General features: G+C 38.5%; 1 protein-coding gene across 7 annotated transcripts in view; it reads right to left on the bottom strand.

Annotated features, from left to right (window-relative positions):
• BICD1 (BICD cargo adaptor 1) overlaps positions 1–24593 on the bottom strand; it is a 274101-nt gene that overhangs the window by 29316 nt on the left and 220192 nt on the right. For 3 of the 7 annotated variants that reach the window (XM_089680740.1, XM_089680741.1, XM_089680739.1), the window contains exons 6-7: positions 16767–16918; positions 13002–13209 (exon numbers count right to left, since the gene is read on the bottom strand). In XM_089680740.1, coding sequence (XP_089536866.1) covers positions 13002–13209; positions 16767–16918 — 360 coding nt within the window. Of the gene's footprint in view, positions 1–2172; positions 3916–13001; positions 13210–16766; positions 16919–24593 lie in introns of those variants that run through there. The other 4 variants (XM_089680737.1, XM_089680738.1, XM_089680735.1 and 1 more) reach the window with 3 other exon arrangements.

Here is a 24593-nt window from a genome sequence, read left to right as displayed (position 1 = left end):
CTTGCTCTATAATTCCAATTCTTGCTTTAAATGCAAACAGTAGGCCAATAGTGGAAAAAGGTAATCAATCATAATTTCAGAATGGCTCAAACTGAGCAATTCCACCGTTCAATGCTGTAAATTAAAGTAAGATAAGAAAAACAAAATTTCAAATTTTTTAAAGGGGCAGTCCCAGTGAAGCCTCAAAAGATCTACAGCACATCTTAAACCGAAAGTTAAGTCAATTCTGTTTTTAGATTAAATATAAATAAGAAAACAAGCTCTAATTTTATATATATATATATATATATATATATATATATATACATTTTACAACCTATTGCAAAAAAGTTGTATGATTTTGCAATGATGGTTTTTTAGATGGTACAAGTTAATAAAGTAGAAAGAGATAACCAAAATGGTAACAGAAAATAAAACACCAATGCCCTGTTAAATAAAAAATGATTTTAAGCCAGAAAGGCCTGCCCCTTTATTGTACAGTTGGTTAGTTGCAAAGATAAAGTTAGTAAGGCTATTTTCTTAGAGAAAACATTACAACAATTTGACACAGTGAAGCAGGAGGCAGTGAAAGAACATATCTTTTTTTACTTGTCTCTGCATGCAAATTAAAATAAAAACACTGAAATAACTTTCATAAATTGGAAGCCTTAAAAATATATTATACTTATTTGGAATGTTTGCACCTACTTTATTTTAGGAATCTATTTTTTTTTATTAATTCATATGGCATTTTAGTGTTACTTCACCTACCCAAAGCACAGAAATATTTTTTTACCTGTATTCTTAAAAAAATATACTGATTAATATCCATTCTTAATCCATTTTTTAAATGCATTTATTAAAAAATGTATATTGTTTTTTTCTTTTGATTATGATTTGATTATATTGCTAAATAATCCCTTTTATGATTACTCAACCAAGGTCCTGGATTTCTCACAGGAAAGGATGTTGCATCCTAAAAAATTATTAACTGGTAATTTATTAAAAATGGGGCATATTTTTTAATGTATTTCTGTAATTTTCCCAGGCAGCCAGCTGCATAAATGCAAAATGCTAAAAAAGAAAATCACCTTAGAAATGAAAAAAACTATCATAATGTTTTTCCATTCAAAAAAGCATCCTCTTGGTAGTGTCCAAAATTTATTTAGCTGAAATGTTAAATTTTAATGCAGAGTATACAAATTATAGCACAATTATCAGAAGTTATTAACTTAAAATATGAGGATATGCAATGATGAAAGAAAGCACATTATCTAATCCTAAACTATTCACTCTAAACATCTTCTGAAACTATCTAAAATACAAAACTGTGCACAAAGTATAATGCAAACAAGTCACATGCATACAGTGCATACAATTAGCAATACAGCTTTAGAGCTGACACCTAATGGTGACACAAGGAACCTTTAGACCTTTTTTGATCAGTTTTGGTGCACATGGGGAGCCCCCTGAATAATGGGTTCACTGTCCACCTAAATCTTCTGATCCGATCCTAAGCCAAGCCACTTCTTTAACCTAGAATGTAACAGTTTAATGCCAAAGCCTCTATTGACTGCTGAGGCTTCAGCATTTTGACTACCATGGGCAGCACCTGGCTCCAGAGTAGAGGCTTTTTAGCCTTGAGATGGAGCAGAAGTTGAAACCTATATTGACAGGGCAATAGAGATCATATAGCTCCTTAAACACTTAGAAAGGAAACTAGAAAATTTAGAAGGTGCCTGCTCTACATCCATGTTGTTTCATACACTTAAAACATGTGTACCCTTACTTAAAATATAGTCATAAATAGTGCAATTTATCTTTTAAGTCCCAGCACACAAAGTTATATTTTTTCCATAGGAAAAAAAACCCTGACCCCTTTTATTAAGATGTCGTATACTGTGGAAAATAAATTGACATCTTAAAATGATATTTCTAATGTTTACAAAGTTTCTGAACTATTTTTTTTTTTGCAAGGAGCAGTGTTGTATCCTATTTTGTCTGTAATTAACCTGGTCTTGTGGAATGCTGCTATAAATTATTAAGGACTTTAACCTATAGTGGCAAAATTTAAGTACAAAAAAATGAAATCTTGTGCTTTGTTCCATAAAAACTAATATTATTTCCACCATACCACAACAACAGAAATATCATTAAAGCCACCTACAAAGGAAACCAGCAATACTATACATCTACACAATGGTTGTTGTATTTTTATTATTTATAAATTAAAATTATAACATAAAACATAGACAATTGTAGAATTTAGCATAAAATAAAAGTGTACACAATTTACTAACAGTCTAAGCGTCATTAAGGATAGACCCTGAAAATACAATTCCTTCATATATGTGCAATTTATATGCTGTATATGTACAGTTATTCAATTATTTTCTTTAGCATTTGCATTAGTCTAAACAGTGCAAGTCGTTTTTTTAATGAACATTATTTACCAAAAGATGGAAATAAGCAATTCAGATTTATCGACAGAAACTGAAGTCATGCAAAAGCCTACAGAATCCATTGGTCTGCCTGGGTAGTTGCCTTTCATTTACAACTTATTAGGCTGCCTGGCTAAATTTTCGTAGGTCTTACATAAGAACAGCTGTCAGAGTAAATTGAGAAAAAAAACCCAGAATGTCAATGTGCTTACAAATAAGGATACATTCTAGTAGGATGGCTGGATGTTATTGAAAAATTAACTGATATTGATAAGTGTACTGGAAAAATGATGTGTCACAACATTAATAATATTAATTTAGAACCCTCAAATATTGATATTGGCCATTGTTTCATCTAAGCTCACATACCCATACCTTGGCCTAGTCAAGAAAAATAAGCCAATATAACACTTATCTTTTGTTATAAAAATGTTCTAGGCTGTAGAAGGCCCAGTGTTTCTTCATGTTAAAACTCTTTCAATGAGACAAATCATGTCCTTCTAACAATTTCAAAAATAATGACTTCTTCCTGTAAAGCACCCATTGTTACTCCATGCAATGTTAGTAGTAAGTAAAAAAGGCCACTTTGGAAAACCAACACATTAAAAAGAGGACTATTCAAACTGTGCTTTCTATTTGTGTTATCAAACAAATTTCTTGCCATCATGTCTAACATTCCTTCTGAAACCCCATGCTCTAAGCTGTTCTCCAGGATATGGCTGAACCCTCAATTTTGTGCTATGTTCTATACTTCCTAATTTTTCTTCTTCAGTTTTAACCTTGATTCCTGCACATTATATACAATTTGAAGGTCAATTGCACAGAACATCCACCAGCATTAGATAGTATGTTTCTGCCCCAGTATTTTAAAGTTGATTGTTACGGTTGACTCGTCTGCCATAAGTTTAAAACCAAGATATATATATATATATTTTTTTTTTTTAACTTACTGATTTGACTCTGGACTAAGCAATGATTCACTGAGGGCAATGTGTTCTGTGTAACTAGGGTAAAACAGAGGCCTTGGAGAGAGTACCCGGGTTGCCTGAAGCCTTGATTCAATTAAAGGATAGTTAGTCTGGAGATGCTGCATGTATCTGGAAGATGATGCAGCGAGAAGGGAGCTGTTACCTTTTTGCCTGGTACAAAGAGGAGTGGCAGAAAGAGAGTGAGCATCTCTGGTTCTGGGTGATGATGGTGTAGATGATGAAGCTGTAAGCCCGAAGAGGTTCCTTTGTTGCCGGGAGATAGAAGATTCCTCACTGTAAGTATAGCTTTGGTTGGAAGACGAAGAGAAGCATTGTGTATTAAGCTGTCCAGTGCTCCTTGAGGCTGATAGCTGGTGGAAGAGGAGTGTAGAGGACTTCTCTGGGCTGGAGTTGGCTGATGATGAAGCTGTTGGAACCCTGAGTGGTGGCCTGTCCTGTGATGCTTGGAACGGAAGCTTGCTGCAATACGTGTGAAGCGGGTTCCTGCCAACTGGAGCTGGGAACTGCTGCAAAGACAGCAAACGTGTTACCTGGGGTTGGTGGATGGACGATGTTGTGTTCAGAGTTTAGCTGTTGCTACCTGATGCTTGGAAACACTGGTGTTTTTCTTTGCCCTCTGATCCTTTAGTTCCTGAGATGTTAAGTGTAGATATGAAATGCTTCTTTATTATAGGAAACCAGATAGTCATAGATCACTATGTGTTCCCATTCATAAGCAGGACTTCATATTTTTTGGAAACTTAACATTTGTTATTTGCGTCTTGCTGTTCTAGTGTAATTTTAATGTTTAAAATACTCATTCACTGACCTTCTGTGGAATATAATTTTTGCAGATATTTTGTTGTTTTTATCAGTGGTTATTATAGATATATGTTAACATTGTGGAACAAAATGTTTTTGGTTAATACTCTACTTTTAAAGACTAAAAGGCAAATTCTTGTAAAAAATTGACTAATTTAGCACATTTGTTCCCAAAAGGAGCACTAGCTCACTATATACCTTTTGTCTGCTTTGACAGCAGATATTCTAAAAAGATAAAAATCAAGAATTCAAATATCTAGTTAAGAACAAATAGGGCATCCTATCCTATTAAAAGGTACTGTCATTGACTATATTATATATTGATTTTCAGGTCTTGGGGATACTCATAAATGTAATTATTATTATGTATTCAGCACTCCAAGATGTATTTTATGTATTGGATTTTAAAATTATTTTCATAGCTTTTCACAAAAATTTCTATGACCACCAGGGGCGGACAGACAACTCATGGGGCCCCTGTGTCCTTGCCCAAACTCATACAAGCCTATGAAAAAGGTACCAGGGGCATCTCATGGGGCCCCCTACTGACCCCGGGCCCTCGGGCAGTGCCCGAGTTTCCAAATGGTCAGTCCGCCCCTGGTCAGTCCGCCCCGGATGACCACTATGTATCTAGATTAAGCATGACTTTTATTTTCATATTGTATTCCAATTTTAAATCACTGATGGCTATGACAGACACACTATGATATAGCTACTGGTGTCAACCATAACAATGTACACTAGGCACTGAATGTAATGTTAAGTTCTAATTAACTGATGTTTGATTATATAGTTAATACATGCCATATTATACTTTGTTTAAAAAAGCAATTGTTAACCATACACCTGCTTGGAGTGAAGTTTGCTTAATATATATAAAGCGTATTATTCCCATGACTAATATTCATGTGAATGCAAGTAATTAGTTGAAGTACCTGTTTGGTTCCCAATGACTGCATTCTCATAAATTTTTGTTTAGACCACAAAACGGCAGACACCAAGGTGTAACCTGTGCAACTTTGTATGACATTTAGTTACAGTTATAGTAATACTAAAAGCTATGCAGAAAAAGTCAGTTTTACCAGTTAATGCACTACACATTCGTAAGCAAGCAAAATACTACATGACGTTCAAAAGAAAATATGTTTTAGTGTAACAAACAAATTGGAAATGTGGGCAGACTATAAGATGTTCTGTGCAATGGGCTTCCAAACATTTTAACTAAATTACATCAGAACTATAAATAAGAAGTTAAACCAGTGGCTTATTTCTAATGGCCAGATTTCCAAAGTCATCCAAACCCTCCAAATCCAGTACAGACAACAGTTTTTGGAGCTGAGCTAATGTTCACATTTTTCACAAATTAAATGGTATGTAAACCTTAACAATGAGCTTCACTTATTTGCTCCCTTTTGGTCTGTTAGATATATAATTGAAAGCAGTATGTCATATCTATTTGAGAAGCAGAAACATTAAATATAAATGCTGCCAGAAATCTTGTGAACTGATAACATCCTATGCTCTTTGCCTCTACTGCACTCTTATCAGTTTTATCAGTTACATTGCTTACAGCTCTCTCTAGACTACAGAATACCTTCTCCAATGTCAGGAAAAAAGGAGACAGAAAGTGTTCTGCACTCCTAACACACTTCCTGTCCTAGGGTAACAATGCTACTTCTCCATAGATACAGTAGGGTGAGTATTGTCACCCTTAGACAGGTATTGTATGACTGGCAGGATCAAAAGGTTAAAATAATAAATAAAAAAAGAAAACTAATGCAGCTATCACATCTAAGGACTAGTAATTCTCACTCAGTTATGCAGGCCATAGATGGGACGTTTATTGGCCGAATCGTCGGACGAAAAATGAAAAATCTGTTGTTCTGCTGCCACCAATGCATACGAAAAATGACCGTTTTTCATAGATTTTCCAGCATGACCGATAAAAAGAAACGAGAAGTAAAATCAGAAAATCAGCTAACGACATTGCCCCACTAACAGTGCGAGAAACGGCAGATTATTCGTTTGGACGAAAATTCGGCCGATAAACGTCCTGTCTATGGCCTGCATTACAGGTGCAGCTATCCTGCAGGCTGCAGTCTTATCAGCAGTGATTCAGCTCTCAGACTGAATGCTTTTTAGAAGTCTAGATAACAGCCACAATAAAAAGTGTAAACTTCCAGCAATGTGCCTAAATGGTCCCATTTAATGTCAATATTCTTTATGAAGCTACAAACAATATGTCATTAGAAAAGCTATGAAATAAATCATGAAAACTGAAAAAACAAGGATTTGGCCATAAAAAATATGAAAAAGTATGAAATTTAAAATTCCATAAAGGTACCTCAAAACTACGCAGTGCCATATTTTGTTAAAAAATAAAATATAACTAATCTACTTCTACTGTAACTTTCAAAATACAAAGTTGAATTTATAGTAGTAGAAAAAGACTACCTTACACAAAATCAAGAATCCCATGTTTTTAGTCTACACTTAAAAACAATTTTTTAAGTAGAGAGAGACATTGCCAAATCATAACTTCTTTTGGAGGTTAAGTTGTCCTCGTTGTTTATTCTAAATATGTGTCAAATTGAGCACCACAGAATGTTTTCTTCATCAAAATTTTCCCATGTTGGTATCTTCAGAATTTTTAGACAGAAATTATATTCAGATGATGTAGATGTTCAGTGAGTAGTTCCGGCTTGCTTGAGACTAAATGACTAATTCTGAAAACGTTTGACAACAGACTGTTCAAAAACATTCCTTTCAAAATTTTACCCTAGCATTTGAGTTTATACTGTTAGAAATAATGATAAAAAGCTAAAATGATCAACAGTACTTTCATGTCTTGAGCTTAAGTTTCCATTGAGTTTTATTTGGAATATTTTGAAAATACATAAGAGGTTGGCAAAGAATTTGCATTAAACTTAACTAAACAAATTCTCCTTTTTTGGGAAATAATAATAATATGAACTACAGCATTAGATATAAAAAGGTCATGTGACTAATAATTTTCCTTTCAAAGATTAGAGCCCTGTGATAAAAAAATATTTTATGATGAATTTTGCAGCATCTGTAGACAGCAGTTGCACCATAGTCCTCCTATTCACGTTTTAACTGACCTAGAAGATATACAGAATCTGAGGCTGATGTTTTGGCACATAGTTTTAAGGAATAATCAGTTCCTTGATCTTGAAATAAACTTCAGACAATCCTTTTTAAAATGACTTGTTTTATTGAACCTCTGTAAGGTGAAGATTCTGAATTGAAAAGCTGCTGTTTTTTGTGCTTGATTTCTCTCTGGCATTGTTCCTCTTTTCATTTATCTTGAATGAGTAACATTCCCCGAGGCTTAGATGCAGGTGGCTCTTCCATTTTTGTAAAAAAAAAACTTGCTTTCTTGTCACCCGTGCATTCACTTAAGATGGTGACACTGAAGAACTCCACTATAGATGCCTCCGATTATAAAGTCAAGTGGTCTATAATTTACATTTTCTGCTCCGTCAGTTGGCATGACCCAGATTTAATGATACCGTGTTTTGTAAGATTTATGTGCCAGAAAACTGGGATAGGCTAACCTGCATTATTAAAGCCGCAAGTCTTGTAGGTTGCATTATTGTGTAACGTACTTCAATATGTTATTTTATAAATTCAATACCAAGCAGAGACCCTCATTTTTGGTACTGAGAATCAGAAAAAAAATAGGTTTTTGAAATTGCACTTTTCATGGTGCTACTTTAGACACCACAGCCCTCTTGCACTAGTATGATAGGGAACAGACATTGATCATCTACAGCGTGTTAAGATATAATGGCTGGTTGTTTGACCTTAATCTTCCCACTGCAACCTGATTTTAACACATCCAGATTTAGATTCGACAATGTGTTGACTGGGTTCTTTCCAGAAGTGCTTAAGTTGATGGGCTTTCCTATATGGCACATTAGCATGAATTGATACACTTTACATTAAGGGATGTAAAGTACTTGACTTGAGTGGCAAATTGCAGGTCAATGCACCTAAAATGCAACAATGGGAGCCTTTTAAAAGGCTTGCAACATTATTTCGTTTAGATGCAGTAACCTGCATTTTTTTCATCTGCCCATGTAATTTGCTAAGCACTGGTGTAAACAGGCTCTTAAAGTGAAATTGGGATAATACCTACTTTAAGTTTGTCATATAATTGCATCCTACCTTTTTAGATGATTATTTCCGGAACTTCCAGCAGGCAAAAAGTCTGTTTAGTTCTTTTTGTTATGAGGGGACTGGGGAGCTGTGTTTTCCCATAATTAACCCTGACTGTACTGTGTAAACAGATATTACCTCATCCATACAAAGCCATACAAAGCAGTGTGCAGGAGCTGATATGGGAGAGATCTGTGTTGTTTATACACAGGTCTCCCCCACGTCAGAGATACTCGGCAATCACCGGGTGCTGGCGAGTAATCACCGGCTGAGACCTGGTGATTGACAGCCGAGGTCGCAAATTCCCCCTACCCGGAACTGCAAAATCATGTACATATACATGATTTTGCACACCCGTGCCGCCATGTAGCAGTATTTCTGCCATAGGGTGACACAGAAGAGGTTAAGGTAGTCATAAAGACAACTGTTACCCACTTTAACCAATTTGCAATTGAGGCCATATGCAGTGACAATTGTGATGTTTATGAATTCTAGAAGATGATTTATGGCCCGTCATTCTTTGGAAGGAACAGTTTGTCAGTCAGGATAGATTTTTTCAACACGTTGATTATTTCCCCCAAGATAGGGGCATCACCAAGGATATCTGCACTCCTAATGCATGAACATACTGTATGCTTGTGGCCAACGTGTGGAACAAAGAAAGCATTTGGTGTTTAAGTCATTCCTTCATATCTAGCCACCAAATAATTGCTATGGCTAGCTTTACTGTTAATCTTATTTTCAGAAAGAATGAAGAAGGAACTCAGACCCAAGTCAAATACTATTTTTTAAGTGCCATAGTTGCACAGTCCAGAAAGCTGATGTTACAAGCTTGCAAAGGATAACAACTTTTCATGAGCATCACGTTGGCATAGGATAACAAAATCCACCTGCAACCATGATCTTTAGATAAATGCAGGCTTAAGGAGAAACATTCAGCATGTACTTCACTTACTTACAGTATGCATCTATCCTCACTCCACTCTTCTATAACACCTTCTGATTTAATTGCTGAATCTCTTTCATGGTCACTAGTTACAGTAACCAAGTTCTTTTAATCTTTGATGACAAAACACCTCTCAACTGACTCAAACTCAACAGATTTTTTACTGACCTTAAAGTGTATGTAGAGCCAAAACAACTTTTAAAAAAAAAAACTTTTCCATGGATTGACAAATGGTTGGAACTCCTTTCAAGTTGTGTTCCTGCTCTAAAGATCTACTTTTTCTATTTGTCCTGGGGATGTGTTTCACAGAAAAAGATAATAATGAGAAATCCAAAATGTTATATTTGTCACCAAAACAAGGGATGAGGGGAAATTGGACCAATAGGTACAAGCACAGAAAACAAATTAACGAGGATTTTAGCGCTCCCCAACTCTATCCAAAAGTAAAAAAATAAAGTTTTGGTTATACATATAGTTTAAACATGCATAACCCAACTTCACCTAACCTAACTTTTAAACACATTAATACATACCTGTTATATAAGTAATTGGAAGGAATACCAATTGAAATAGGTCCTTATTTCAAACCATAATTCTTCATAGCTTACAGGGTGAAAGTGATACATAATGAAATCTAAGTATTATACAAAATAGTTTGGGTACCAACGTCTCTCCGGCTCTTGTTAGGTATAATCTGCTTAGAGTCAATCAGAGGTGACGTAAACTTGTACATATTATAGAATTAACCTAATATAATAATTAAATACAGTGATAAGAGATATTGTGCGTACACCCTTCCCAGCTGCATTAAAATATGAACATATAGCATGTACATTATACAAGCAAAAATATGGACTAAAGTAATAGCTTTGGGTACCTACAATATGGGTATAGCTTTGAAAACGGATCCTGAATATGTCGTCTTATGTCATAAACATGTTAAAATACTATAGGCTTTATTGGTTCCTAAACATCCTTATAATGTATAGAACAGAGTGCTGAATTTTTTTTCTAACCAGCAAATGATCCAGTGGTTAACCTTGATGTGTTACAGCTGTGGATCCTAGGGATGAATAAGCATATGATATGTATGTTTCTTGTGTTTGTATAGGACTTCTCTGGAAGCTTCTGTTTCCTTCCATAATCCAAAAACATTTTATAGGAGTCAGCTTGAAGAGGACCTTGCATTTATATATTTTGTGTACATTTGCAGTTATGTATTTTAATGCAAAAGACTGTAAACTCCAATATAGTATTTGACTGGGTAAATGAACCCTGTTAAATAGCGGTGACCAAAATTGAACTCTAGGCTAAATATGTATTGTCTAGTACAAGAGTTATGTGTATTTTTGCTTGAATCTTAGTGCTTTGTTTTCTTCTTCCAGATCTATGCAGTAATTCAGCATAACACATCTCTTGCACCTTGCCTCTATGCAGGAACTTCCTAAAACATAGACCGGTTACTGCTTTCTTTGTGCAGGGTGACTGGTCTTGTATCCGCACCTTCCTGTAATCCCTCTCACAGCTCTCTGCACAAACTATGGACAGAATAAGATGATGTTACCACCACTTGTACAAGGTACAATATAGGCTTTTGGTGCACGCAAAGTGTATTTATATCTTTTGTGGCTAGTGAGGAATGAAAGATTTTGTGTTCGAATTTCAACATTTATTTCCTACAGTTGTGTCCAAAATTATTCAACCCCCACTGAAATTGAGTGTTTTGGCCAGTTTGACATTGCTTTTGATCATTCAGTCATCTTGCTTACATTTACATTAAAGAGGCACTTGTAGGTCAGACAAATATAACATAACAGTTATAATGAAATAACCACAAATGTCTTTTCTGTGCTCACAGCATTATCAGTTTTATTCAACCCCCAAGTGACATTCAATCTTAGTACTTAGTACAGCATCCTTTTACAGTTATAACAGCTTTTAAACGTGAAGCATAGCTTGACACAAGTGTCTTGCAGCGATCTACGGGTATCTTCGCCCATTCTTCATGGGCAAAGGCCTCCAGTTCAGTCACATTCTTAGGCTTGCGCACTGCAACTGCTTTCTTTAAGTCCCACCAGAGGTTCTCAATCGGATTTAAGTCTGGTGACTGCGATGGCCACTCCAAAATGTTCCAGCCTTTCCTCTGCAACCATGCTCTAGTGGACTTGGAGGTATGCTTGGGATCATTGTCCTGTTGAAAGGTCCAACGTCTCCCAAGCCTCAGGTGTGTGACGGACTGCATCACGTTTCCATCCAATATCTCCTGGTACTGAAGAGAATTCATGGTACCTTGCACACGCTGAAGCTTCCCTGTACCTGCAGAAGCAAAACAGCCCCAAAGCATGATTGACCCTCCACCATGCTTCACAGTAGGCAAGGTGTTCTTTTCATCATAGGCCTTGTTCTTCCTCCTCCAAACATAGCGTTGATCCATGGGCCCAAACAGTTCTAATTTTGTTTCATCAGTCCACAGAACACTATCCCACAACTTTTGTGGTTTGTCCACATGGCTTTTGGCATACTGCAGTCGACTCTTCTTATTCTTTGGAGACAGCAAGGGGGTACGCCTGGGAGTTCTGGCACGGAGGCCTTCATTACGCAGTGTGCGTCTTATTGTCTGGGCTGAAACTTCTGTACCCACATCTGACAAATCTTTTCTCAGTTCCTCAGCAGTCACACGGGGACTTCTCTCCACTCTACGCTTCAGGTAGCGCACAGCAGTCGAAGTCAGCATCTTCTTTCTGCCACGACCAGGTAGCGTTTCAACAGTGCCCTTTGCCTTGAATTTGCGAATGATGCTTCCTAAGGTGTCTCTTGGTATGTTTAACATCTTTGCAATCTTCTTATAGCCATTGCCCTTCCTGTGAAGAGAAATCACCTCTTCTCTTGTCTTCCTGGACCATTCTCTTGCCTTCACCATGTTTGTAACCACACCAGTAAATGTCTAGAAGGAGCTGAGTATCACAGTCATTTTAAAGCTGCCTAATTGGTGCTTATTATGCTTGATTGCTGCTCGGTGACATCCACAGGTGTTTTCAATACCTGATGGAAAGCACCTGTATGAACCTCTGTTCTTCAGAGTGGTAGTCTTTAAGGGGTTGAATAATTGTGGCAATGAAGAAACCACATAAGAACCATTTACTACTGTATTACATAAACAATTGATGTCATTTTAGTTGCATTTGGGTAGTTACAACGTCCTTGTAGGATTTGATTCTGAATACAATTCCAAATGTACACTATAGTCCCTAAACCCCTTTACAGCATTGGGGGTTGAATAATTTTGGACACAACTGTATGTGTGAATTTCTGACAAATAATAGATGATGAATTCATTAACATTTTAATCACGCTACTCCAATTTTATAATCATTCATTCGTTTTTTTTTCTTTCAGATAACAAACAGGATGACCATGCATGACAAGTGATGCTTGTTGCAAAGACAACGCTTGAGACAAAAACAAAAGTGTGAGGTAGTAAAAGCAAAAAGTGAAGCTTCTTCAGCTTGGCAAACAACCATCTCATGTTAGGTCACTGTGTTGGAATGACTCATACCTCTTGCTGTCAATGCCACTGGTACCCAGTATGTTTGACTCATGGGTAAAGTGCCTATACGTCAAGGTGTATAGAAGTGTTGAGCTGGTAGATGGCTCTGCACTTACTTTGGGACTGCCAATCTTGCTTTTTCCCGCCTTGCCTTTGGAACGCCAGGATTGCTCGTGGTCAAATTCCAGGTCTTCAAGCCTCTGTGTTAGTGCCAGTTTCTGTTGAATTGCCATCCGTAACAGAGAGTTCAGAGTCTTCTTCTCATCCTCTGCGGCTGCTAGCTGTCTCTGCATCTCATCCAGTTGTGTCACATACTCATCACACCTGGTCAGGCAAAAAGAGGGTGAAAATGGTAATGTTTTCCTTGTACATTCCAAATCAAATGAACTAATTTAATTCAAAATGTTAAACAAATAAGTAGTCTTCAAAGTCTACTTAAAGGATGCGTGGTGGCACATCGTGTGCTCTGGTGACTCCCACTGGCTCCTTTATCCTGTAAAGATGTAGGAGCCATTGGGAGAAATCAGATCTCTTGCGAGGGGAGCAGGTCTCTGAAACACTTGAAACAGCCTGATACCTGTAGAGGGTGGAGATCAGCAATGCAGTCTTATGATGTTTTATGATGCTGGCCACCAGAAAGGTAAGCATTTATCTTCTATGTAAATGGATGGGCTTAGTTTAAATTTTTTAATGGACAGTGTCACTTTGAAGAGTATGTCCAGCCAAAACTTTTTTTAACCTGGACTAGAATGGGGAAAAATCAGAACAGGTTTTTACTAATCTCTGGGGCTCCTTTAGGGATTTCTTCCCCTCACAGTCCATGTGACATACATAATTAGGTTGAAAAAAGACACAAGTCCATCTGATACAACCAAAAGAAAAAGATAAGCAAATTGAAAACCTCCAAATACACAGTCATTTACCCATAGTCCATCTAGAGAAAAGCAAATAAACTCAAAGGCAGCATAATCCAATTGCTCCAGTGGGAGAAAAAATTCCTTCCTGATCTCCCGTGAGACAATCGGATATTCCCTGGATCAACTTACCTGGTGTAATTACCTAAATGTTAGTATCAAATTATATTTTCTGCATTTAGGAATGTTTCCAGCTCCTTTTTAAAACAATCGACTGAGTTGGCCAGAACTAATTCTTGTAGTGAGGAAGCCTTTCTGTACATGGAGGTTAAAGTGTTACTAAACCCAAGACCCTGCATTCACCCTATCTGGTCTCCCACAGTACACAGAACATGGAAGTACAATTATTTTAGTAAATATAAACTGCTAAATACCTTTTCTCATCTGCAGTTAGAGCAGTCTTGTGACTTCTATCACTGTTCAGCAGAGCACTGGTTACAGCTCGGAGTTTTCTTTCTGCTCTAGGAGGATGTAGAACCCCTGACTTGTCTGGAAAGCTCTGATTGGCCCTGTGCTGATCACATGCACTCTCCCAAGAAAAAAAAAACCCTTTCTAGCAATACACACCAAACTGAGCATGTGCAGAGTGACTTCACACAATATGTCATATCAGGAGATGAATGGTGGGCACTGGAAGAAGGGAGGATCAGAGAAGTCAAGATCAAAGAGCCCTTTTCACAATGCAGATGATTAACCTCTTAGGTTCCACAGTGAGTATACAGACTGATTTTACTGTTGTGGGTTTAGTAACACTTTAAACTGCTTTTCCTCCAAACATAAACAGTTCCTCTCTTGTGCTCTGTAATGATCTGAAAGTGAATAACGCAACACCAATTTCACTATATGAACTTATGGTTTTATAAATGATCATACCCCCTCTTAATCTCCTCTTTTCAAGAAAGAATAAATTCAGCTCAGATCATCTTTACTCATAGCTGAGCTCCTCCATGCCTCTTATCAATTAGGTTGCCCTTCTCTGCACTTTCATTTTTGTGATATCCCTTTTGTAAACTGGTGGTCAAAACTGAAATGCATATTCTAGATGAGGTTTTACTAATGATCTGTACAGGGACAAAATGATGTCTCTCTCTCTTTCTCCGGAGTATATATCTCTTTTGATACAAGAAAATATTTTGCTAGCTTTAGAAACTGTAGCTTGGCATTGCATGCTATTTTTAAATTTATTATCTACTGGAAGGATCTACACCCAAATCCTTTTCTACCATTGACTCCCCTAGCTGTTCTCCTCCTAGAATATATAATACATGCATGTTTTTTTTGTCTCCGAGTGCATGACATTTGTGCACATGTGCATAACTTTACATTCATCAACAATAAACCTCATTTGCCATATAGCTTCCCAATTAAACAGTGCAGTGAGGTTAGCTTTAAATTGGATACATCCTGTAGGGACGTTAGTTCACTTCATAGCTTGGCATAACCTGCAAACACTGAAATGGTACTATTAATTCCAAACTTTATATAATTTGTAAATACCGGTAGGACACAATACTAATAAGCTTAGGCCATTCAGAGTATGAATCATTAACCACTACTCTTGGAATATAGTCTTTTAGCCAGTTTTATATCCATTTCAAAACTGAATTTTCTAAGCCTGTAGACTTTAACTTACACATTAGCCATGTGTATGGAACTATATCAAACACTTTTGCAAAATCCAAGTATACTATATCCACAGCCACTTCTTAGTCTAAGTTTTTGATTACTTTCCCATAGAAAGAAACCATATTTGTTTGATAACTTCAGTCTTTTGTGAATCCTTGCTTGTATTTAATACCTTTCCCAGAGATCACTTGTAACTGAGTGACGCAGTGTACTGCGACAATGGGTCGGCATTGGAGCCAGACAAGCAGCTTATGCAGAAGGAAAGAAGCTGTGGTAGCCTCCATATTTCTCTAAAGACAACGTAAAGCACACTTAAATGGTTCAGCTGCTCAGCCATTCTTTTATGTGTTTTCAGTGGCATAGAGTTGTTTAGACCATCAATTCTACAAAGATGAAGTGATCTAATTTAAATGCATTGATTTTTGGCCAGGAAATATTTGGCCGGCACAATCTGTAGCAGAAAACAGGAAGATCTACAGACAGCAGAGTGCTGATTCCAATAACCTGCAATGAAGGAGTTATTAGATCTAAGGAGAGTCAATTACAGGTAGAGGACAAAGACCAATTTCTTCTGTTACTGAAAACATTTAAAGAAAAGTCTCCAGAAATCACCCAGGCAAAAACATATACCCTGCAGGGTGGTGGTCGGGCATGGAACTGACATTTGTTTTAAACTGATACTTGCAAAGCTTAAACAGGAAGTCAAGGCATGTAATACCATAAAGTAAGTGAGTAAATATACTGTATAAATGCTATTAACAGAAAACCTTACCCCTATCAATTTCCATGGTATTTAGAACAGTTATATTCCATTCTTCCATTTAAAGCCCTGTTACAACTTTTTTTTTAATAGTTTGACAGATCAGAAAAGGTTTGTTTTTTATTTGCAGTCCATATCTCCATTGGGGAGATTTCCCTCACTTCCAATCAGGACGTTATTCACATAGCTTAAAACATATTTAAAAATTGCTGCTTAGCTTTTCACCTACTTTTATATGTATATAAATGAGGGATAAGTCAGTGTGACCCCAGTCTGTGTGGGATCAGGGACACTTTGAGATTGTCCAGAAATGCTTGCAATCTGTCATGTAGCTTTCTCCTACTTTTATCTAAAAGTTAAGAAATATATTTCAAATTTTTTTTAGTTATGCTGTGTGAACGGAAACACGTAACAAACACATAGTGCGGTTTTCTCAAATTTGACTGAAAAAATGGAAATGTACTTAAAATCACAGAGCCAATCTACTGGGAGCAGGTTGGCCAAAGTACAGTATGGATGACTGCTCTGCCTGTGGTTTCCAGATGCCCTTTTCATTAGCTGCTTTGCCAGTACTCTCTTACCTGGTGGCAAACATGGCTCTGAGTGAAGAGAATGTGGCTGCATCCTCCTTCAGGGCCTTCAGCTCGTTCCTCAGCTTTGTCATTGTTTCTGTCACCATGGTCTTTTCATTTTCATACTTATTTTTCAAATTTGCAAGAGCAACTTCTGCAGTCTAAAAGGAAGCACAGAAAAGGTCCCATCATTATTTCAGAAATATGGCATGTCCTTAGCAAGCAACTTTAAGGAACAAGTAAGATCAATAAGTCTACAGATGCTATCCAGAAAACAAGGCCACTGTTTTAAAGGCAATATTTCCAGTCAGTTTGAAGCTCTGGTTAGGATTACAACCAATTATTAAGTTTTTTGCCTGCATATTCTAAGACAGAAGAATTACCCAAGCAGTCTTCTGCTCTAGGAAACAGAAAAAGGAATGTGGAATATACCTCTATTTAGCAACTGGTCAACTAGAACATGGACAATTATTGAATAATTTTCATAAATGTGTTCTGCTTTAGCACAAAGCTTTAATCCTTTGAATGGAAAAGACAATTCAAACTGTCATGGGCTTACCCTTTCTTAGCTAAACACCTAATGGTGTGTAATATAAACAACACAAAATTCTCTAACGAACTCAAAGTTGGGAAGACTAGTCAAATCCATTCATCAATTAATTAAACTACATAAATTTAAAATTATTACAATAAAACAGATGCTCCTGTAGCGTTCCATTTCAGAAAAGCGGCAAACGGCAAAAAAAAAAAAACGATCTCAAAATTACAATATAGATCGGAAACTTAAAATCACAAAAAAGCAAATGTAAATTCATACAAAAATTCACACAACTATTTAAAACTCTAGACTATAGTCTAAATAGTCTATAGTCTGACCTCTGGCAATGAAGCCTTTATTATCTCAAACATTTGATCAAAGGTACTGTATATAGACATTTTAAAAGGACTCTCATTCTCAAGAAGTCACACAGAGGTGAGAAATATGCCTGGACTTCTTATCTCCAAGTCAATTACCCAATAAAACATCTAAGCACCAATTTACAGCATACAGCCTAACCCTTTAACTCTTCAAAAGTCTTTACTACTCAAGTGTGTCAAAACAAAATACTTGCATTTTAATAAAGGTTTGATTTATTTGCTCTTCTTTGTAATTACAGTAAAGCTTGTCATAGACTGAGCGAACCTACTGTCCAACATTCCTTAACTGAAAAACTAAAGGAACCATGTAGAAACTTGTTGGCCAAGCAGCGATTGCATCCACTAAGATACTAGTGCTGTTTGGGTGTTTTGACAGCTGGTGGGTTCGGCTGTAAAAATACAGTAGCCACAGTGGGAAATTCATCCATAACTATATGTGTATGTCCAGATTATGTGCAAAAAGATGTATCAGAACCGTTTTCAGAATCCTAACAGAGGACTCTAACTTTCTAGATGCAAACAATGCTGAATGTTTGGAGGTTGATTGATATCCTTTATTGGCTACCTAAATTTTATTTCTTAAAACAAAAAATGTGTGCAGGCAGGCTATTTATTGCAGTCTTCCTTAGAATGTACACTCAACTGTGCATGTGCAGCTCTGTATACATTCCAGCATCATGCTCATGTGCCAGAATGGCTGAATTCCTGCGCATGCTCAGAAATTACATCATCCTGCAATGGCCAAGCAAAATAGCTGAGGACCCAGAAAAAGGTGGTGTGAAGATGCTGGTAGCCCTCATTCACCTTTGTAGCTATAGGTATTGTAGGAAAATTCATCTTCAGTATTTCTAACAGAGGCACTAAAGTCTCAGCTCTTTTCAGCCTGTCAGCCCTCCAATGTAAAATACACATTAGATGTTTTTAAAATGTTCAAAACTGACAGAAACCTGACTTCAGAGTCTCTATTATGATCTTTTAGAATCATTAGGAATTATTTAATAGTGCAATCAGCTAGTTAGGTCAGGGGTGACTTGTTTTAAAGCCTTTAGCCCTTTAAGTGGGTGTTAACACTGGGAGGCAGAGACAGTTTCCGATGATGTGATTGCTGTAATTGATTTTCAAAATGGTCACATGATCTGGACCCCTTCTGCTTGCTTCCGATTGCAAACAGGTACTGGGAGCTGTGGGTGACAACCTGGTCTGTGTGCTGTTAGAGCACAGTGAGAGAGTTCTCAGCAAAGGACCGTAAAGTAACATGAACGCATCCTAGATTGTAAGCTCGAAAGAGCAGGGCCCTTGAACCCCTCGTGTTTTGTTTTGTTACTGTATTGTCTCATGTACTGTCCCCCACTATGATGTACAGCGCTGAGCAAACCTTTTGGCGCTATATAAATACTGTATAATACTAATATAATATGCATTATACAGCTTGAAAGGGATTATATGTCCTTAGTGTGGGTACAGGGACACTTTAACTTTGGGCACAAAAAAAAACATTAATCATATTGCCAAAATGTTGTAAACTTCTTTGAAAATTATATTTATTGATTTTTACAAATAAAGTACAAAATACAAAATAAAAGTACAACCACAAACAAACTTGACTGCACATGTAAAATAGCAGTACCTAAGTAGGCAGTCAACAAACAGTAAAGATAGAAAACTGGTATAAAGGACCAACTATACCTGTGACCACTACAGCACACTCTATTTTCGTAGAAGAGTCTAGGATAATGTACCTCTTTACATGTAAAGGGTAACAACAAAAAATGCATTCTCAACTCCCACACTATAATTCCCACAAAACCAGGAGGGGAAAAAAGACAGATTCATTAGGAGAATCCAAAGGAGGGTACGGTAACACTTGGCATGATTCAAACAAATAAGCAATTCAAGAAAGGAGACACACTACAGACACTGTAAATCAGACACAGTAAGTGGAGACTCAAACCATCCCCCCACAGTTTGTCAAACCTCCGGGGCACACCCCTATTGGTGTAGATAGCCTTGTAGCAGGGGAGGGCCCTATTAACCAACACTTTCCAGGCTGTTAAGGTGGGAGCTGTGGCCTTCTTCCACGAAAGGATAATACGTTTTCTCAGTGAGCAAGGTATGAATAGACTTGGTAGGGGCCAAGCCATCCACAAAACTGAGGAGGCACATCCTACCAGAAGGACTAAGCGGTATTGTCATAACCTATTGGATGCACCTAAGGACCTCTTCCCAATACACCTGAGTAGCCAGGCAATCCCAGAAGATGTGTATAAGATCAGCTCCAATAGCGGAGCAACGCCAACAGGAGGAAGAGCAATCACCATAAATCTTAGCCAATAGAAACCCACCAGGATTTACAAATGCTAAACAATTTGGTAGTTTCAAGAAACAGGGGCTTAGCTAAATCATCATCCCTTAACATTGACTCCAAGTCTAAGGGGCAGATGGAGGCCTAGGCAGACCAAAATTGAGACTGGTAGGCATACCACAACTGGAGATAGTGGAAAAATGAGAATTTTGGAGCAGGTACAAGGATTTAAGCTCAGCACAGGAGCTTTAAGTACTATTCTAAGTGATATCACCCAATTTCTTAATCCCATACTTCGTCCATGCAACAGGAACAGCATACACGTAAAAATGGAGGAGGTCTTGGTTTTTACATAAGGAAACATGAGGCGTAAAAGGGTACGGTGTGCCAAACTCCTTCCCATGTGTCACCTTCCAGGCCTTAATGACAGATCTCATGGAAATAGTTTGAGTATGGGGAGAGTATGGGGAGAGCGAGGGCCCCTATGCACCAGAAAAGCCAAAACCTCATAGGAGCCCACTACAGCCACCTCTAAGGCAACTGCAGTATTGTACAGAGGGCTAGTCAGCCACCTACGTGCAAAAACGAATTGTCTAGCCAGAAAATCTTTATAAAAGTTTGGAACTGCCTGGCCTCCCTCCTTTCAGGGCTGTTGCAATACTGCAAGACAAAGTTGGAGGGCTCCACCCTGCCAGAGGAAATCAGATGCCAGCCTATGGAGGGATTTAAATATAGACTTAGGCAACCACATTGGGAAGTTCCTTAATGTGTATTGGAAGAGGGGTAGAAATCTTGATCTCTATGCCGACGACACACAAATCTATCTCTCTACCCCTCACCTCACCCCTTCAGTCTCCGCCCGTATCACAAGCCTACTGAGCGACATATCGGACTAGATGTCACTCCACTTCCTCAAACTAAATCTTTACAAAACTGAGCTCCTAGTTTTCCCCCCAGCCTGCCGCCCCCCCCCCTGACTTCTTGACTTCTCCATCAAGACCAACAACACCACCATCAGTCCCTCCCCTCAAGCCAGAGTACTAGGTGTCATCCTAGCCTCCAATCTGTCCTTCCAGCCCCAGGTCCATTCACTGATAAACTCATGTAGACTTCAGCTCTGCAACATCTCCAAAATACGTCCTAACCCCGGAAACCACTAAGCAACTCATTCACTCCCTTATTATATCACGCCTCGACTACTGTAACTCCCTCCTCATCGGCTTACCTCACCGCAGGCTATCCTCGCTTCAGTCTATCTTGAATGCTGCGGCCAGACTCATCCACCTTACTAACCGCTCCGTATCTGCCACCCCTCTCTGCCAATCCCTCCACTGGTTTCCGATTGCCCAACGGATAAAATTCAAAATACTAACATTGACGTATAATGCTGTTCATAATACTGCCCCAAACTACATCACCGATCTGGTATCCAAATACCACCCAAAACGTACTCTCCGCTCCTAACAAGACCTCCTACTCTCTAGTTCCCTGGTCTCCTCCTCCCATGCCTGTCTCCAGGACTTCTCCAGGGCTTCCCCCATCCTCTGGAACTCCCTACCCCCATCCATCAGACTATCACCTACTTTCCTCACCTTTAGGCGCACTCTGAAAACCTATCTCTTCAGGGAAGCCTACCCCGCCCTCAGCTAATTACTGAACTCCTCCACTCTTCCTACCACTCCATCCCCCACAGCTATTTCCTCCTGTACCACTATCCCCTCCCTCCTAGATTGTAAGCTCCAAGGAGCAGGGCCCTCAAACCCCTCGTGTATTGATTCGTATTGTTACTGTACTGTCTCGTGTACTGTCTCCCATTATAATGTTATAATGTACAGTGCTGAGTAAACTGTTGGCGCTATATAAATCCTGTATAATAAGAATAATATTTCGCCCCCGATCAACGAGAGAGGGAGGTTTCTCCAGACATTTATCCTATGCTTAAAATGGGCGTAGATAACTTTGAATTTAATACCACACTTATACTAGAAAAGAAGTTTTAAGTTGGCCCTGCTCTGGAGCTGGGCTGTGTGAGTCCTATACACACACTGCACAGCGAGGCCTCACTCAAACGCCCCCCTCCCCCCACTCTCTGTCGCCCACTGCTGCTGAAATATGTTAAAGGCTAACGCCCATCTGGTATAATACTTAAAGCAGTGCTGTGAATGTCCATAACATCTTCCTCACATGTTAAGATTTAAATCCAGCATCATAAAAATAAAGCTTGCCTATTCCTTAAATTAATCAAAGAAATATGCCTCCCATGATGCATTGCTCCAAAGTTTTAAACAGCCTGTTTCAGGAACTATGAAGATAGAGGAGCTACAGGCTATATGGCAACTTTCCTTGAGCATGTCCTTCTGACCTAAGCCAACACTATTTCTGAGAAACATTTTCAGAAACATTTGTAGCTGTTTTTTCTTTTCAGCAACATGATGGCTGACAGCATGATAGCAATAAGCAGCCACTGCAGCTTTCCACTAAGAGCAGTTTGAGAGTGCTGTTAATCAAAGGTAATAAGCTATTTGGATTCACAGGGATCCTTGAAATGTTCTTTTACCTGCTAAATGATTTGTGCTTCTATTCTTAGATTTACACAGCTCTGCCCTGTCCAGCATAGCATGAGACATGATTTTTCTCTACAGGTCTTACAGGTCTTATTTCCCCTTTGATTTGACAGTGTGCACAAGTATAGCGCTCATGTGTTTTTAAACAATGATTAACCGCTTCCGCGCTGCTCTGTAGCAGAACTACTGCTATAGGGTGACACGGGTGCACAAAATCACGTATATATGTTATTTGTGCCCTCGTGGTTTTCTCTGGATGAGGGGGTGCACACTCGCACCCCCACTGACGCACAGGTGCTGTGTTTTGATCCCCAAGGGGGATGATGGTCGGCCTAAGTCAGATGATCGATCCCTATTGTAATGTAGATGTGGGATTCAAGTGATTGGACTGAGATGTAATCTGTAGCAATATGTAATTGTAAATTTAGTTTCATTCCTTGTCATTAAAGAAATATTCAGTCATAGGTATTCAGAGACATGTGCTCACCCATTAGCATCTGAAAAGACAGAGCAGCTTCCAGGCTGGAAGTGACACCTAAGCGCCAATAAGATTTGTCTATATATATATAATCAGACTTTGCCACCTTCCTGAAGTTTAAAAGAGGAACGCAGATGTTTCGGCTGCAGGAGACCAAGGGGGCTCCGATCTGTCTGGGGAGCTTTAAAGTATATACACAGATCAAAGGAATAGATTTCATCTCTCATAAAAGCTAAAATATTAGTTGCAGAGATATGAAAATACTTCCTTCCGATTGGCCACTCTGTGGGCTACATCTGCATGTTAAAACCGTATTTGTGACCTATGTAGAATGCCAGAAAAATACAGGAAATGGTTATGTGGTGCCGGATTGCGACAGCTGAACAGTGATTGGTATTGTCGCGATCGTACTGATGCGCTGGTGTCGGAAATTCAATCCCTGACTTGGTGATTCAAACCGTTCCTGGTCCAATCGACTTTGGGCATTTCAGCACTCAGAACGTCCTGTGGGCTGGTACAGGAACACCCCCCAGGGTTGATTGGCCAAGGACTCATGTCCAGCCTATGTCCATATTCCCATAAATTGAGGACTTGAGGTATGGACGTTGTGATTTGTATGGAGCCCGTTCTATTTGACTGACGGATTGCGGACTTGCTCCAGTCGCAGGATAAATCTTGGTAAAAGTTTTATTTCTGTTTTATTGCCCTTTTATTTTATAGCCAATAGCTAATTGTGTGTCTTCTTGTATTTTTTGTATTTTCTGTAACTTTTTATACTTTGTACATATTTTATGCACTGCCCACTTTGGGATATTAAATCCTAAAATTAATAAGTGACTTCTGGGTACTTAAGCAGGCTCATATCTCCGGAGTGATTAGATTATATTGTACTTTAGTGTCTTTATATGCTCGGTAAGTTCATTGCCAATCTGTATGCAATTGCACTGTGTGTTGACAGATTGCATGCAGATTGTAAGGGTGCCAGGTCTGCCAGACGGAGATCTGTGTGTGTGTGTGGTGTCCCAGCAGACCGTTCTGCGGATAAACTGTTGGGTGGTGGCAAGCTACCTTTTGTGGTGTGTCTGGTGTGGGGGTGTGTGAAGAGTGGAAGAGTGATTGACACCAGGGTTCTGGATTGGAGGATAGCTGGAGGAATCCTAGAAGGGTGTGTGATTGCTAGGCTGCTCCTCAACCCTAATTAGTGCACCAGATTGTATGTAAGATTGTATCTGCCAGTGTGTGGTCGACCGGCTGGATTGGAGTGGAGTCTCCCTCCAGTGGTGGCCAAGAGGTAATGCGGGCTGTGAAAGTATATCATGGCCGGTCTTATATACGTATATATATTCAGATTAAGTCCCCCTTATTCCCTCTTACCCCGAGTCATGGCGCACGTGCGCGCCTCAGTTAGCTAGTTGCTGTGGGCGTTGGTGTGCGGGTGAACCGTGACAGATCCTATCCTATCAGGGATTTTCCTGTACCTGTGTTTACAGTTACAAAAGTACAGGAAGTGATGACATCTTCTCTCTCTGGGCACATTCCGTCCCAGAGAGAGAAGAATCAAGACACAGTGAGTA

Source organism: Staurois parvus, unplaced genomic scaffold, assembly GCF_062004578.1.
Source record: "Staurois parvus isolate SC_StPar_1 unplaced genomic scaffold, SC_StPar_1.0 ptg000249l, whole genome shotgun sequence".
Classification (NCBI taxonomy): Eukaryota; Metazoa; Chordata; class Amphibia; order Anura; family Ranidae; genus Staurois; species Staurois parvus.
Note: the sequence above shows the minus strand (reverse complement) of the source record. Positions and strands in the feature narration are given on the sequence as shown.